The 15,590-nt window shown below is 42.7% G+C and overlaps 1 protein-coding gene across 8 annotated transcripts; it reads right to left on the bottom strand.

Moving 5' to 3' along the window:
- Window positions 1–454: 454 nt before the first annotated feature.
- Window positions 455–15,590, bottom strand: E2F6 (E2F transcription factor 6). 8 transcript variants are annotated; one of them, XM_048296947.1, is made up of 7 exons: window positions 15,389–15,590; window positions 10,425–10,473; window positions 8,744–8,960; window positions 8,274–8,432; window positions 7,188–7,302; window positions 5,762–5,900; window positions 455–618 (listed from the first exon to the last, which is right to left on the bottom strand). In XM_048296947.1, exons 1-7 carry the CDS (start codon window positions 15,452–15,454, stop codon window positions 569–571), a joined length of 795 nt encoding a protein of 264 aa, XP_048152904.1. In that variant the 5' UTR covers window positions 15,455–15,590; the 3' UTR covers window positions 455–568. The 8 variants fall into 8 exon arrangements, with proteins under 8 accessions (XP_048152904.1, XP_048152910.1, XP_048152906.1 ...); XM_048296953.1 differs by having other exon boundaries at window positions 8,744–8,879; window positions 15,389–15,587; XM_048296949.1 differs by having other exon boundaries at window positions 15,398–15,587.

The following is a 15,590-nucleotide window of genomic DNA, read 5'->3' as shown; positions in this document are numbered from 1 at the left end:
TGAGTCAATTATGGCCCATCAGCAGAGACGAACACCCTCAGCCCAACATGAATGTCCTGGTACTTTCCTGAGGGAAGGAGGAGGGAGCCCCACTGAGTGAACCCTACAACCCCGTGGTATGCGCAAGGGAGAGCACCTTAGCATGACAGGAGGCACCATCCCATCTCCACAGGACCTGTCTTCTCTCTCACTCATAGCACATCATTCACCCTCAGTCTTACCAGAGCAGAGGTTAACCACTGCACATCCAAAACCTCACCTCCTCCACCTCCAAACCAGGCTTCAACAATGCACCCTGGTGTCTCCACAAATGGAGAGTATCTTGAGTCATTATCCATTAAAAGTTCAGTCTCTCACAGCATGCACACAAACATGAAGAGTGTGTAGTAGGTATATGCCTGTGAAAAATTCCCGTCAAGTTCAGGGAAGTACTCACGTCGGATGCCTTTGCATCTTCTCTATGGTTGAGCCTTGAGGAATCGGTGTATCAGTCCAGGATCCATCAGTTTGGCGATCCTCCGAGTACAGCAAACTTGAGAGTTCACTGGCCCCGAGAGGGAGATGTTGGTCACAGCACACTGTGGTCCAAGAGAGCTCCAAGGGTCTCACTTTGGACTGCTGTTTATAGGGCTGCAAGAGAGTTGGCTTTAGTCATAGTAATTTTCCATCCTTGCAGCAATTCAAGTTGGTAACTTTCTTTGAAAGTTTGATAACAAAAATATTATTCCACTTAGGTTGTTATTCAGGCAACAAAAACAAGTTTCCAAGGCTGTTCGTTAAAACACAGGAGCTTGTTAGACAGCACAAGTTCCTGGGAGAGTGTTTCTGATAAGCTCAAGAGGAGCTCAGCCACCTGCTGTTTGTCAAGGCTGAGGCCTAATGAGCATTTCTGAGATCACAGTGTGGCCGGGGTGGGGGGAATGCATCACCACAGTGTGGCCTAATACAAGTCAATAAAAGAGTAAGAGTTGTGATGTCCTGACCTTTGATCTTTGAATTTGCTGTTACAGCTTCTAGGATTGTCTTCTATAACCCCATCCAGAGGCAATTGCAAACACCACCTCATTCATGGATCACATGGTGAGAAGCTTCCATCAGCCCATGTCCACATGGTGCTCCAGGCCCTCAGATCGCCCGCTGTCTGCCTGCAGCAGGGTGGCAGGGAGGGAAGGAACCACAGATGCCTTACATGGACAGAACCAGGCTGCCCTTTCTCTGCAAACATCATTAAGATTTCCTTCGGAACATAGATCATGCTTTCTGACAAACGAGTATGGCAATCCTTCAGTAAACATCTATGTGAGAACCTCGTGTAGATGTATATAGCCTATACAATCAAGTGTAGTTTATGTGATTTTAGCCTCAACACACTTCTCACAAGTTACCCCTGGCAGATCAGAAGTGGACCCAAAAATAGCAGATGCGTGTTCCAGATAAACTCTTCAGCAGTTACTGAGGTCTCAGCAGGGCGCCAGGGCCAGCCCATGCACCAGGATCACAGAACACAAGGGTTTAGAGCTTGCAGCCAGCCTCAGCACTTGGGAGCAGCCCATGGCCTGGCCAGCAGGTGAACTTTGCCACTGACAAGGATCAGCTAAAGTGACTTTTGCAATCAATGTTCAATTATGCTTATAAATAAGGCTCTTCACACACACTAAAAAGATTATTCAAAATGAAGAAATCTGCTGGCTTTCAAGTGCTTTCCAACAGACATTCTTTGCAGGATCTTCTCTCTTCTTTAAAAATCACATTATTGAAAACTGCCGTTCACATCTGAAAACTCCGTGATTTCCCACACCAAATAAGGGCTGAACTGGCAACCTGCAGCACTTGTTTCAATTGCAGAGTCAGCAAAACCAGGCATTTCATAATTATGGATCCTGGTTGTTGCTATTGCTGATTAATGCATTTAGATGCTTAGCCATTCTTATTGAAGGGAAGACAAAAAGATTATTAGAGCCTTTTAATTTATTAGAGTCCTCAAATAGCCAAGAGAGCTTCTTACACATACAAATATACTGAAAATGGACAGATATGGACTCAACAAAAATAATAATCTCTCAGAAAAAAATCAAGCATTATTATACAAATTCAGAGTTAGGTCCGGTCACATTTACAAGTGAGCTTGTAACTTGCATGTAAGTTCAGCATCACTCAGGAATTTTTCAAGTCCAGGTTGAATCTTTTCAGCTAGTTAGCGCACTGAGCTTATATAGTACATTGTTTTCCAGCATCACCAATGGGTAACACTGTATGTAACCAAGTAGTAACAACAGTGGTTTAATCTTCAAAAGTCCATTCGTTCCACTGAAGGTGCACTATTAAAACAACAGATGTACTTAATAATTGTCATATTACAGCTTCTCCTGTTTCACTGTGACAATTGTGTGGTTAAAAAATTAATTACACAGCAAAAAAAGTCAGAAAAATCCTAATGTTTCATTTAAATGAACTGTTCTGATGTTGAAGAGACTTCCTTAACATTTTTAAGATGGTTATTTTGTAAAAATATACTTCCTTACTCTACAGATAAGGTAAGTAATGGGTAGGAATGAGAGGGTAGGTTTAGACTAAATATTAGGAAGAAATTCTTTACCATGAGGGTGGTGAGGCACTGTAACAGGTTGCCAAGAGAAGCTGTGGATGCATTATCATCTCTGGAAGTGTTCAAGGCCAGGTTGGATGGGGCTTTGAGCAACCAGGATGAGGGGAAATGGCCCCAAGCTGCACCAGGGAAGGTTCAGGTTGGAGACCAGGAAGAATTTCTTCACTGAAAGCATTGAGAAGTACTAGAACAGGCTGCCCAGGAAGGTGGTGGAGTCACCATCCCTGGAGGAGTTCAAGGAACGACTGGATCTGATGCTCAGTGCTATGATCCTAGTTGATGTTGCGGTGTTTTGTCAAAGGCTGGAGTTGATGATCTTGGAGTTCTTCCCAACTTAAATAATTCTGTGATGTAGGGGAAGGCATCCCTGCCCAAAGCAGAGGGACTGGCACTATATGATCTTTAAGGTCCCTTCCAACCCAAACTATTTGAGGATTTTATGATCACGTAACAAAAACCCATCCCAACATACAGCATTCGTAATTAGTTGTTAGTGCTGGAAATTTTTACACGTTTCATGGCAAACATTGTCCTGAGTTGTTGAACTAGTGTAGGGGGGAATCAATACTTCTCTTCAGCACAGACCTCCCCACCCACCAAAACAGAAACATCAAATAGAGAGTTTGGCATTTGAAAAGAAACCAGTCATTGAAGGAAAAGGACAATTGTCCTGTGCAAAAAAAATGCTTTCTTAGTTTTAGTCCTCACTCCCAGCTTCACTTCCTCATTTTTACTGTCTTCTATGTATTAACTGTGCTGTCACTTTGCTTTTATTTATTATTATAACAGCTCAGCCTGTAGTTTGAATTTCATAACAACAAAAAATAGTATCCTATACTGAAGTCCTGTATTCTGGAGCTGGAAGTTGGTAGGACATTAAAAAAAAAGTCAAAATTACTTTCTGACACAAGCTTGCACTTGGTGTTTTTCCCCGATTTGCATAGTATACTACAATGCATTTTACAGAATCAGTGAACCTTGTGGGAAACTGAATTAACTCTCAATCTGTATTTAGGTATATTTAAGCTCATCAGTGCCACCTGCCCCACATTATTTGTGTTGTAGAACATAGAGCATTTAATTTCGCTGCATCTGTCTAAAATAGCTGTGGAGTTGCTGGCTAAAACATTCAGGGCTTTATTAGCTTTGTTGTTCTCACTTGTGAGTAGATGTATAGTTGTCAATACTGTGTGATCAGGAAAACAAGGACCTGGACTTCCCATTTAAAATCAAACCTGCCAACCCACCCCCCATCCACCTCACCCCTACAGAAACATCTGGTGCACATTTCTGATACTGGGATGAAGTGAGCCCAAGCATGGCATTTGTACAGTGAGAGTTCACTCCCTTAGAAAATCCAGTATCCAAATTCCACAGCTTTGTTTTATGGACACAAAACATGGATGAATATAGTCACATTCATTAAGTATTTTACACATTTTTGCAAGCTGAGCCACAAAGACATCACGATACTCGGCTAAAGCTCTGCTGTATGCAAACTCTAGAAACTGGAAGGGACGAATTTAAGTAGTTATTGATCATTCTTCTGAAAACTGCTACAGTACTGTGGTATCACAAGATCCAGATCTAAGTGTTATCTGACAGCACCATGTAAAACAGATTTTAAATTTTCACATAGCTTAAAATGTTTGTAGTCACCCAGTGAATTGCAGCAAAGGCAACCCAACATGTTTCATTAGACTATTTAATATTTTTGTAAGCTTATTTTATTTCTTTGCTGTACAAAGGCAGAAATGCAAACCATCTCAATAAATCTACATCAGTAACTACCTAGAAATGATACAAGTATGTACACAAAGCCCAACTGTTTCACTTCAGTGTTGATACCACAGTTCATGTAGAGCTGGATGCAAACAGCGCCTACACAGTGTAAGGCATAACTCTCAGGATATTTACATCTTGTTCTTTTTAACAAAGGCTTCCAATACACCAGTTCTTTGTTACACTCGTATTTGACAATCCTGCTTAGTAGTGCAGCCTCAGAACTGAAAAGTGCATTTCTTCATTTTATACATTCTCACACAGATTGTGGACTGTTCCAGAAATAGTTTTCCAACCCTCCTTCTTGGAAGTAATTTATTATCTATGTTTTCTGTCAATTAAAATTATAAGGTAAAAAGACCATTTCCCCAAAGTTCTCTAGATCACATGCAATTAAGAAAACAAAGATCCTAAAAGCAACTCCAGAAACTCTTGTCTTTTGACTTGGGAAGATAAGCAATCCTGTGAAAGCACTCAACCAATTCGCTGCTGGTTTTTTAAAACACTTTAGAACATTTCAGGTTACGAAGTTTGCAGATCCAAGCAGCTTTGGAAAAGCCCTATAATACAGATATTTACATTCTGTATTAGATTTTTGTGTTGTAATTAATCTAGCATCTCAAATGGTTTTTTCTCTTCCATCGGAGATCTCACTTTGAAAGGAAAGTAAAAAAGGAATATGATTACTGTCATTGTAGAAAATACAATTCTGAGTTATTTCACAAGCAAAATAAAAAATGCCTAGGATGAAAAACTCTTCCCTTCAACTATAAAGCAGCACTGGCTAAAAATAATTTTTCCTTTGTGTTCTGAGCTACTGCAATTCCTGCCACATTTATTTTTAAGCCACAACATCCTGTAGCACTAAGGTTCTTCAGACTCTATATTCCATCCAATCTTGGTTTAGGAGATTAAAATACTACATCCCCTCTTCTGTCTGCCCTCCCTTAGGGCAGGGAATGAGCAGCAGCACAGCCTCGTTCAAAACAGCATTGTAACTCTCATGGCAACAATCTCAGCTGAGCTGGGCTCTGTACCGCAGCAGCTGAGAACTGACACACAGCGCTCCATCCAGAGCGCAGCTCCGACAGGAAACCAGCAAAGAGCAAAGGAAGGAAAAGGTCAGGGAACAAGAGTGCCTTGCTGTATATGCATGTGCCTGACTCTCTGACCTCCTGCTGCTGTGAGGTAACACAACAGCAGAGACTTCTCTTGTAGGCATTTCCTATACTCACTCCCACACATCTTGGCCCACAAACTATGCTCAGAAAATTATACTTGTTCAACAGTTCAGCTTACAACTTAATCAGAATGGTACAACCATCTTAAAAAAAACCTACTACGTGTGGATAAATTGTAAAACGAGGATGTTACCTTCATCAGAATGAACAGTTTCATTAGTGAAAGTATCCATATCTTCACAAGTGTTGGCACCTGGCTTCTCTTTTTCCACCTCACACAGATACACGTCAATGGGTCCTTTTGTGCTCTTCACATGTACTTCTATGTGATCCTATAAAACAGCAACTTGCATATAATCCAAATAACAAATCTTGCACATCCTTATCTATTTTTGCACATATTTTAAAGACAATAGGTTAAGAACAGAACAAATACAGGAATGACGTAACTATTTAAAATTGTGTTACTACTTCCACATAAATTATGACTATTACATACATTTGTAGGACAATTATTGTGCAGAATTAAGCTAATGAGTTTCCATTTTTGATGAATGTGCATTTAAATATTTGTTTAGTCTTTCTACTGACCTTCAGATACATGACCAAGACTTACTATGTTTACGAAGAGTAACGAAATTAAAAAACTTGACAAAGCAATGCCATGGATCAGACAACAAATTGGAGCACACAGCTTTAATGACATGGTAAAGTAACTAATCCCTATTGCTTCTACTGCTTTCCTTCAGCAGACATCACATTGCAAGACAAAGCAAATAAATCTTAATGCACAATGGAGAAAATACTCTGTTCTAATATACAACTTTTTCAATCCTGTCTTTTTATTGCTTCAGGAGGCCTTTGAAATTGTCTCTTTTTCATCTCCACTGGATAAGAGACAGCTGCTTTGACCAGGGGAAATACTGGAGATCTATGCAGTGGATCTAACTCTTTTGGTTCTACCGATTCATCTCCTTTTCCTAAGATATCCCTACCTTTCTGTGCACACAGCAAGGCAACTTCAATGACTACGCAATTAAGAAGATTATCAAAAATGCTCACGCAAAAAAGGAAGTAGAATTAAAATTCCATTCGTTATCTTGACTTCCAGGATTTGTCCTCTTAGAGCACTACCAACAGTGGGTTCCCAGTACACAGGCCCCACTAAGCAGGTGCAGCACTGCTGGGTGCAGTGGGCAAAGGTCCGGCTCCTCTGTGAGACCAGAATGGAGCCTGTGTACTGCACCGTGGGGTGAGGACAGGGCACAGCCCCACTCCATGAAATATCCCTCTAGATATGAACTACCAGAGTGACAAAATGTTTTCTTTTTCCAACCATACTGTACATTGCATACTTTATTACAGCTGTTCCATTCTCTCTAGCAAAACCAGGTAACTAAAGCTCAGATACATTTATGGCTTAATAATTTAGGTAAAAAGAAAAATACTGCAAGTAAGTTTCTAGGACTATTATCCCTACAGCATTGTTTAGTGGAACACAAGAACAATGAACTACTGATATCTGCATGACAAAGAAACTGGAAGTCAATTACTGACTGCTGCTGCAAAAAATCAAATTTGAGAACTTTGTTCCCTTAGGAGAAATGTTTAAGTCTTACTTCTTTAGGAACTGGTATTTCCAATTTGGTTTCCTCTGGAGCTTTGATTGCGATCACAATCTGTTCCTGAAATGCCTGAATGCTTCGGATATCTTGGTATGTCACATAAGCTAGTGTATACATTGGTCAAGGATTCTGTAAAGTAATTTGCTAATGGACAGAAGCAAAGAGTGTGATGTCAAGATATGTTGAGGCAGAATACCAACTTAAGAAAATTGATCAACAATTCAGCTGAGGTTAATATTAGCTTTATAAAATGAAGTATCAGCTAACAAGTGGAAAAATACTTTTCTGAATTTTTTGGAAGGAAAAAAACTTTTAAAAATATATTCAATGTTAAAAAATCCCCAAACAGTTTTCACAGATGCTGTCATAAGTCCACAAAGCAGAGGGAATTCTGTCCTTCAGAAACTACATTCTATTTTGTAATAGCATGAAACTAATTTGCTGGCACACTATAAAACTATTTTCTTAACCAGTAAGGTGTAAAGAAAATGGGCACATTCCACTTGAGCACATACCCTGACATCTTGCCAAACAAGGGAGCTAATAATATTTTACTGTAACCCAAAGCCAAAACTCAATCTTTGTGTGATACATTAAAATCTCTTTTCTATTGTCAAAACCCATCTGAAAATCAAAACTGCACCAGAACCTCTTTCAACAGAGAACACTATTAGGACACAACCAACATACCATTATATCTCCTTGCAACAGGCCACTCGGACTCCACTTTGAGTCCTCTTTGTCATCTCACTAAGCAGCTTGGATCTCACCTGCCCCTGAGACAACTCAGAGAGAACAAGGTGATGGTCAGGGTACTAAGACTATTGCCCCACTTCTTTCTTCTGGAGTGGAAAGGTCACACAAGCAGCACTCCCCTGAGGACACGCCAGACTGTCCAGAATACTGCAAAGCAAGGCACACGAGTGGCATTCCCAAATACAAAATAATCAAAAAGTCTGCTATTATAAAACTCATTACCAAGCAGTACTGCATACCTGTGCTATCAGCCTACACTTCTTACTAGATACGTATGTGCAACCAAAACGATGTGTTAAAGTAATGCAAGAGTTAAAAGGATATTTTGCATTTTCTTTGTCATCTGTTAGTTCAAATATCTGATGAGCACAATCCTTGATTAATTCATCCAGAGCTTCTTCCATGTCTGATAAGTCAGAAAGTTCATCTTTAAGGTTTTGCTGCTCTGCTGCTTTTCCAACAACTTGGTCAAGATTATTACCTCTAGAAGAATACGAAAGTTGTCTAGTATGTTTGTATAAATAAAAGCCTGTTTATTAAACATCAAGTATACTAACAGAAAGGAGTAAGGAACTCTGGCATCCTTTACTCTGCTGAAATATGCTTCCATGTACTTCTGCACTTGATGCGTGTTAACATATTAGGTAATTCACACAGCCTAAGGATCCAGAAGAACTTAAAATATCTGTGAGAAGTAATTCAATATGCTTAAAAATACTCTCAAAGTTATAAACATTACTCAACATTATTGGGATTTACTGTTTCAGTAACGAGAAGTTTCAAAGCCTACTCACATCCACTGGATAAGATTCTTAGATCTTTTCTGAATCAAGTGGATTCCATCCAACACATTGGTGATGTCATACACTCTTCGTTTTCGTACTCCAAGCGTTGCTGCTACTTCATTTAAATCAAGGACACCATCTGGAGCTTTTTTGAGAAGAGCCATAAATCTTCGTGTCAAAAGCCCCAAGGATGCATCAAATCGAGGCCTTTTGGCCTCTACAGTTGCTGTAAAGTTTTGGTAGAATATTTAGGGTAAGCTACTACACAAGCATGAAGTATTACTTTAAAAAAGTGATGGTGATGAAGTAACAATGAAGATAAAAGTCTGGAAGCACCGCAGTTTTTAATGCTAACTTTGCAATGGCATTATATAAAGCCTATTAACTACACATACCTTCATTTGTTTGCAATGACTTCATCTAAACAGCAAGCATGCATTTTTATGCTTTCAACATTCATGACTCCACACTGCTAGTATGGATATTAACAGCTGAGTAACTTTATGTTCTATAGGACTTTGAGATCGGATCACTGAACAAATACCAATGAAACCTCTGGTTAACTATAGATAGTGTTGAAGTGCTGCCAGAGAAAACCTTTTGGTCCATTTTAACCAGCAGACCTCCCATGTAACCATCAGGTATGGTTCAGGAGTCAGCTTGCCTTCAGGACTGTTTCAGCCTGGACATGACCAATCTCTTCTGGAATTGAAGAACTTAGTATGTAGACAAACTCTGCTTGTAATGTTTGGTCTCAGGGCAAAAGAACTGGTCATTCCATTGTTTGATTTACTAACACAACAAAGATCTACACACACCCTGACACCCTGGTTTAAAAGAGATCCCTGTGCTGTGTGTATCCATTACCAACATATTTGCAGAAACAGCAGAAGTCACTGATGAGTAACTAGAAATTGTTATTTACGTATGCAAAAAGCACAAAAAAGCACCTATTTTTGAGGCACAAAAAGCTCATGGTATGCACACACTCATTTGATGCCAGTCAATGAAAGACTGTCAAATTCTGCTGTTACTTGTCTTTTCTCCTGTAAAGCAAACCAGGTATTTCATCTGATCAACCTGTGTCCCTGAGCAATATTCCAGTCTAATGCTTCAAGAAAAGGTGAGTGTGTGTGTAAACAAAGTTCCCTAGAAAACACTCTTCAAACATCAGTATTTTTCCCACAATGAATAAGACATGTACTTTTACTCATAATGTATCACACTCATTCCATGGCTGCAAGTTTGTTCACTCTAACACGAAGTGACAGGTCCAACAACTCAGTTTTGGACTGTGCTACTGTGAAATGTGTGAAACAATTCAACTGGTGAGAAAATAAACAAATCCCCAACACCCAGAAATTCACTCAAGTTTATTTTCGCATTTATTAACACCAGTTGAAAACCAACATTTGCCAGTATGTTGTTCCAGTTTTCTCTAACTCACTTTTCCTGTGCGTTATTTTCTTTACAGCAGTGGGAAAGTATACTTGCAGCAGATCTGAAGAAGAGAAACTATAAAGAATGTTTTGCTTCACATCTGTTATTTCAATCAGTGTTCAGCATTTCTCCTGCTCTGCTGATATTAAATACATTACAATATTTCATTTGTCTACAGCATGTACTGACATTGTAGAAAGGCATGAAATACTGCAAGATTAATTTTCACACATGAAACGTAGAAACTTACTTTTCACATGCCGTGCATCATTGTACACATTCAGGTCGATCATTGGTGCCTGAGGAAATTAAAAAAGGAAAAAACAATCTGTCATAAAATGCTATCTACAGGGGGAGCTTCTTCAGAAGAAATCCTCAAATCTACTTTAGATGTTACAGCCATCACAGGTCTGACAATTCAACAGCTATCACTGTGAAAAAGTGTCACCAGATAGAAGGAATACATGCTCTTTAATTCCTGCCAGAATTTTCAGCCCTTAATCTCAGCACAACTCACTCTGTTTTTGAAATTAGGAAACACTATTGAACACGCTGATGCTCAGGCAAACTGCAACCTCTCTTGCTTCTTTTTTTTCCAATTCATGGCCATTTCCTTTCAGTCTCCCATCATGTACTACTGTGAAGTATCTGGCCAGCTTTTAAAGTTGTTAACTTCCTTGCAAGTACAGCATGAAGCTGTGTCAGGGGAAGTTTGGGTTGGACACTTGGAAAAGGTTCTTCCCCCAGAGGGTGGTCAGGCACTGGGAGAGGCTCTGCAAGCAAGTGGTCACAGCACCAAGCCTGACAGAATTCAACAAGCTCTGGACACGCTCTCAGGAACATGGTGTGACTTTTGGGGTTGTCCTGTGCTTGGACAGGAGCTGGACTTGACAATTATGGGTCCTTTCCAACTCAGGATATTGTATGATTCTACTGAAGGGCTGCTGTGGCTTAACAAGCTCCCTCAGGATATTAACAGCCTTCCTACACTAGTGGGCCTAAATCTGGAACAGCATTCCAAGGGCAACCTAATACATGCCAAGTAAGGAAGGTGAATCACTTCCCTCAATTTATTGTTTAGTCTCCGGCTAAGACAGCCTCATCTGCCTCAATGTCAGGGCACAGTGCAGGTGCACATTTAACCCACTGTCCATCAGGACACCCAGGTCCTTTCAACAGGGTGGTCCCCCAGCCTGTACCACTGCGGGGTAAAGGCCCAGGTAGACTTTGACACTTGATTTTCAACTTCCTGGGTTGAAGTTTATGAGGTCATAGATGACCCCTTCCTCCAGCCCATAAACATCATGAGGGGGCACCTCACATCCTCCACCTATCAACAGGACAGGCCCTAGGACAGACCCCTGAGGAAAAGAATTAATAATGTTTCTGAGTGAAGTATCAATTACTAACCACTCCTCTTTGTTCCTGGTGGTCCAGCCAAGGACTTTTTACTTGTGTGTTATTTTACCATCTGTAATTTCCCAACTTCAAGAGGAAGGTAAGACTGTCAGTAAGTCCTGATAAAGCTAACGTAGTTGACATCCATGGCTTTGATCTACAAATTTGGTCATTTCACCACCAAGGGTAATCAGGCTGCAAGTACAGTTATGCTGGTTATTCAACCACATTCTCCTTTATGTGCCTAGAAATAGTTTCCAAGGAAATCTGCTTCATGGCTTTCAAAGGGACTGAAGTGAGACTGTCTTAAGCTGTAGCTGATTTCCACAACCTCTCAAAAGTCATGTGAGCAACCTCACAATGACATCAGCCAGCTCTCTCAGGATGTACCCCAAGAGGATCTTACAGATTTGTTTGGGTTCAGCTTTCACAAGAAGATTCCTAACTTGCCACTTTTCTGTCGCTGGTCATTCCTTAAGACACAAAGCCTAATGGACATCCGATCTGAAAAGCCATGGAAAGTGTCCGAGTATGGCAGCCTCACATGCCTTTACTCCTCCTAAATCACCTGCCCCATTTAGCAGCAGGTTCCTCATCCCATCCTCCCCCCCTTTACTGCTGATGTAACTCTTGAAGAATACATTCAGTACAGGTAGCTCAAGGTGCAGCTGCAGTGCGAGCTGTACGCTGAGCTCTGGACGGTGGGAGCCCCAGGCAAGACGCCGTGAACTGTGCTGCCAGCCAGGTGACAGGACATTCAGAGACAGAAGGAGCTGAGCATCCCTAGGCTTTGGCACGCTTAACACTGTGAGGGTATGTAGTGTTTTAGCTGCTTTATCACTGCCCTGCATAAGTGGTCAGGGGAGAGATGTAACAAGAAGTTCATGAGTTGACCTAAGGACCAGGAGCAATCACTCACCAAATACCATCATGGGCAAAACAGACTCAACTGGGGAATATTAATTTGAACTTATAACCAATAAAACCAGAGCATAATAATGAGAAGAAAAACGTGTCTTAAAAAAACACCTTCCCCCCACCCCTCCCTCCTTCCCAAGCTCTACCTCCTCCACACCAGCAGTGCACCAAGACAGGAATAGGGGTTATGGTCAGTTCATCAAATGTTGTTCCTGCTGCTGCCCAGGGAGGGCAGTCCCTCCTCTGCTTCAGTGTGCAGTTCCCTCCCACAGGAGACAGCCTCCCATGAACTTCTCCAATATGGGTCTATCTCACAGCAGCAGCTCTCCCTCCACCAGCTGCATCAATGTGGATCACTTTTCCTGAGGGTGCAGTCCTGGGTGCAGGGCACAGCCTGCTCCAGCGAGGGTCAAGGGTGACAAGTTCTACAAGGACAGGGTCACAAGTCCTACCAGACAACCTACTCCAGAATGGGCTCCACTCTCCATGAGTCCTTGCTAGGAGCCTGCTCCAGTGTGGACTTCCCACAAGTTCCCAGCCTCCTTTCAGGCATCCACCTGTGCCAGCCTAGCTCTCCTCCACAGGCTGCAGATGGATCTCTGCATCCCCATGGTCCTCCATGGGCTGCAGGGGTGCAGCTGCTTCACCACAGGCTGTAGGGAGTCTCTGCTCCAGCACCTGGAGAACCTCCTCCTCCTCTTCCTCCACTCACCTTGGTGTCTGCAGAGTTGTTCCTCTCACATATTCTCACTCCACTCTTCTCTGGCTGCAATTACAACTGTGCAGCAACTTTTTTTCCCTTCTTACGTATGTTATCACAGAGGCACTACTACCATCTCTGATTAACTCTGCCTTGGCCAGTGACAGATCCATCCTGGAGCTGCCTGGCATTGGGTCTGAAGGACATGAGGGAAACTTCTGGCAGCTTCTCACAGAAGCCACCCGGTAGCCTCCCCCCCCCCCCCCCCCGCTATCAAAACCTGACCACAAAAACCTAACAGGATATACAAGCCCAAGGTTTCCTTCGTTTGGGATCCCTGCTTGAGCTGTTGTACCAAGTTATTTTAAGGATCCAGATGTCTTAGAGTCTGCTATGGGAAACCTGGGGCCGAGCTGGTGAGGGGACCTTGTCTGACTGTGTGAGTGTGGGGGTGCAGCTGCAAAAGGGCCTCAATCCCAGCTCAGGTGGTGCGAGAGTGACTGACAAGAGTGGCTCCTGCATGGTCAGACAGGAAAATTTCTTTAATACTGTGACCTTTGACATTCCTTGCTAATTTCAACACAACAACTCTGGCTTTCCAATCATCACGTCCATGTCCAGACAGTTTTTATCCTTGTTCTTTAGTCTGTCCTTTTAGACTATCCAGCGTATGTTCTTTTTGCCAGGAGTGTCATGATGAAATGTATTTCTCCATACTGACCTCCATCTCTTCAGCTCCTCTGGCTTCTGAAGTTGCCTTCCCAAATATCTCAACTACCTCTTGAGAGAATAAGCTGAAGTCTTGAAGACTGAATAAGCTGGAAGCCAGGTTCTGCACTGTGCTACTAGCCTTCCTTACTATACTCAGGGCCTTGAATATCCCACTGTTAAGAACAGTTCCCTGTCTGACCATTCATGAGACTCTCTGGCAGTCACACTCCCAGTGACAGAGGCTATCACTGCTGGGACTGAAGCCCCTTCATGGTGGGCAGCTTCAGTGAGCTACTGGGAGGCCCACTTGGCTCCCTACACACCACACTCACACCATCAGGCCATGTTTCCTCACTGGTTCAACCCCAGGTTTTCCACTGCAGAGTCTCAGGTGTCTCTCCATAAAACAATTTATTCATGGTGCAGCAACACAGAAACAGCTCAAGCAGGTACCTCCAAAGACAGATCCACAATAAAGGAACTTCTGCATTTTTATACTCTCACAGTTTGCCCAGGTGAATCTTCCTCTTCCCCCTGAGTCCTCTGCTCCTGCTGTGTCTCTCCATCCACCTCGGCAGTGCCACCATCTCTGTGCCCTTTTGTTATCCAAAGGATTGGCAGTCCATGGCCTCTTGTCCTGGGATCCCACCCATCAGCTGCCTGCAAACTGAGCTACCCATACTAGATATACTCCTCAACACCCACTATTCCATGCCCATTACAGCCAAGGCTGTTAATAATTACTACATCTTTGACTTCCCTGTCTATGAGCAGCTGATTCAGGAAAGTATCACCCATTGAAAACTCATCTAAATATCTACATAAAGAAGCTGTGCCAAACACGATTTGCTTCTTACAATCATCACTTCAATTACCCACCCAAAAACTTATGTGAACTCTTTCATAGCTTTAAGAAAGTACTACCAAGTAACATTTAGCCCAACTGTCAAGATTAATTAAAAAAAACAGTAATAAATTTGAAGAAGTTTCACAAAATTAAATGTACACACCATCAAGATAGACCAAAAAAAGTAGCAGATTTTTAAAAGTTTTACGAAATAGGCTTTTTTGTTAGCTACTTCATAGCATTGCTAGAAGTAGTGGTGGCAGCTGCATGTAAGATGACTACCTCAACATCACAGACGTTTAGAGGAGAAAACACAGTTGTAATCCCTTTTTCTCATACTTAGCTACAACATACTTAGCTCAATTAAGAGGCTATAGGTAACACTGGCAAGAAAAAACATCCCTTCGCATTGTATCACCTTTCCCGGGAAGCCCGCTCCAACGCCACGACGGAGGGGAGCATCCCACAGCTCTTTCCGGGGTACCACGCTGCCAGGCCCGCCGCATCTTTCCCGCCCAGGGATGTAGGACGGGCTTTCGGCCGCCTCCTGACGAGCTCCGGCAGCAGAAGCACAGCTGCACCGCCGTCCCGCCCTCTCCCCATGCACAGGCAGCGCCTCCCAGTGCCGCCCGCCATGTACCTCACTCACACGCAGCGTGTCCAGCTGCAGCGGCCTCAGGCGCTCCCACTTGTCGGGGCTGGCCATGTCCGCCCGGTCCCTCCTCCTTGCCCCGGCCGGCCCCGAGGCGAGGCGCTGGAGGAGGGAGGGCGCACAGCCGCCCTCACGCCGAGGCCCCGAGCCGCCGCCAGGCGCGGGGCGCCGCGGAGCCGCTCCCGCCCTC

Source organism: Corvus hawaiiensis, chromosome 3, assembly GCF_020740725.1.
Source record: "Corvus hawaiiensis isolate bCorHaw1 chromosome 3, bCorHaw1.pri.cur, whole genome shotgun sequence".
Classification (NCBI taxonomy): Eukaryota; Metazoa; Chordata; class Aves; order Passeriformes; family Corvidae; genus Corvus; species Corvus hawaiiensis.
Note: the sequence above shows the minus strand (reverse complement) of the source record. Positions and strands in the feature narration are given on the sequence as shown.

Coding starts and splice junctions, on each gene's coding strand:
- E2F6 (XM_048296947.1), bottom strand. CDS start 15,454: ATGGCCAGCCCCGACAAGTGGGAGCGCCTGAGGCCGCTGCAGCTGGAC. Junction 8,961..10,424: donor TGATGCACGGCATGTGAAAA/GTAAGTTTCTAC, acceptor AAAACTTTACAG/CAACTGTAGAGGCCAAAAGG. Junction 8,433..8,743: donor AAGAATCTTATCCAGTGGAT/GTGAGTAGGCTT, acceptor GTATTCTTCTAG/AGGTAATAATCTTGACCAAG.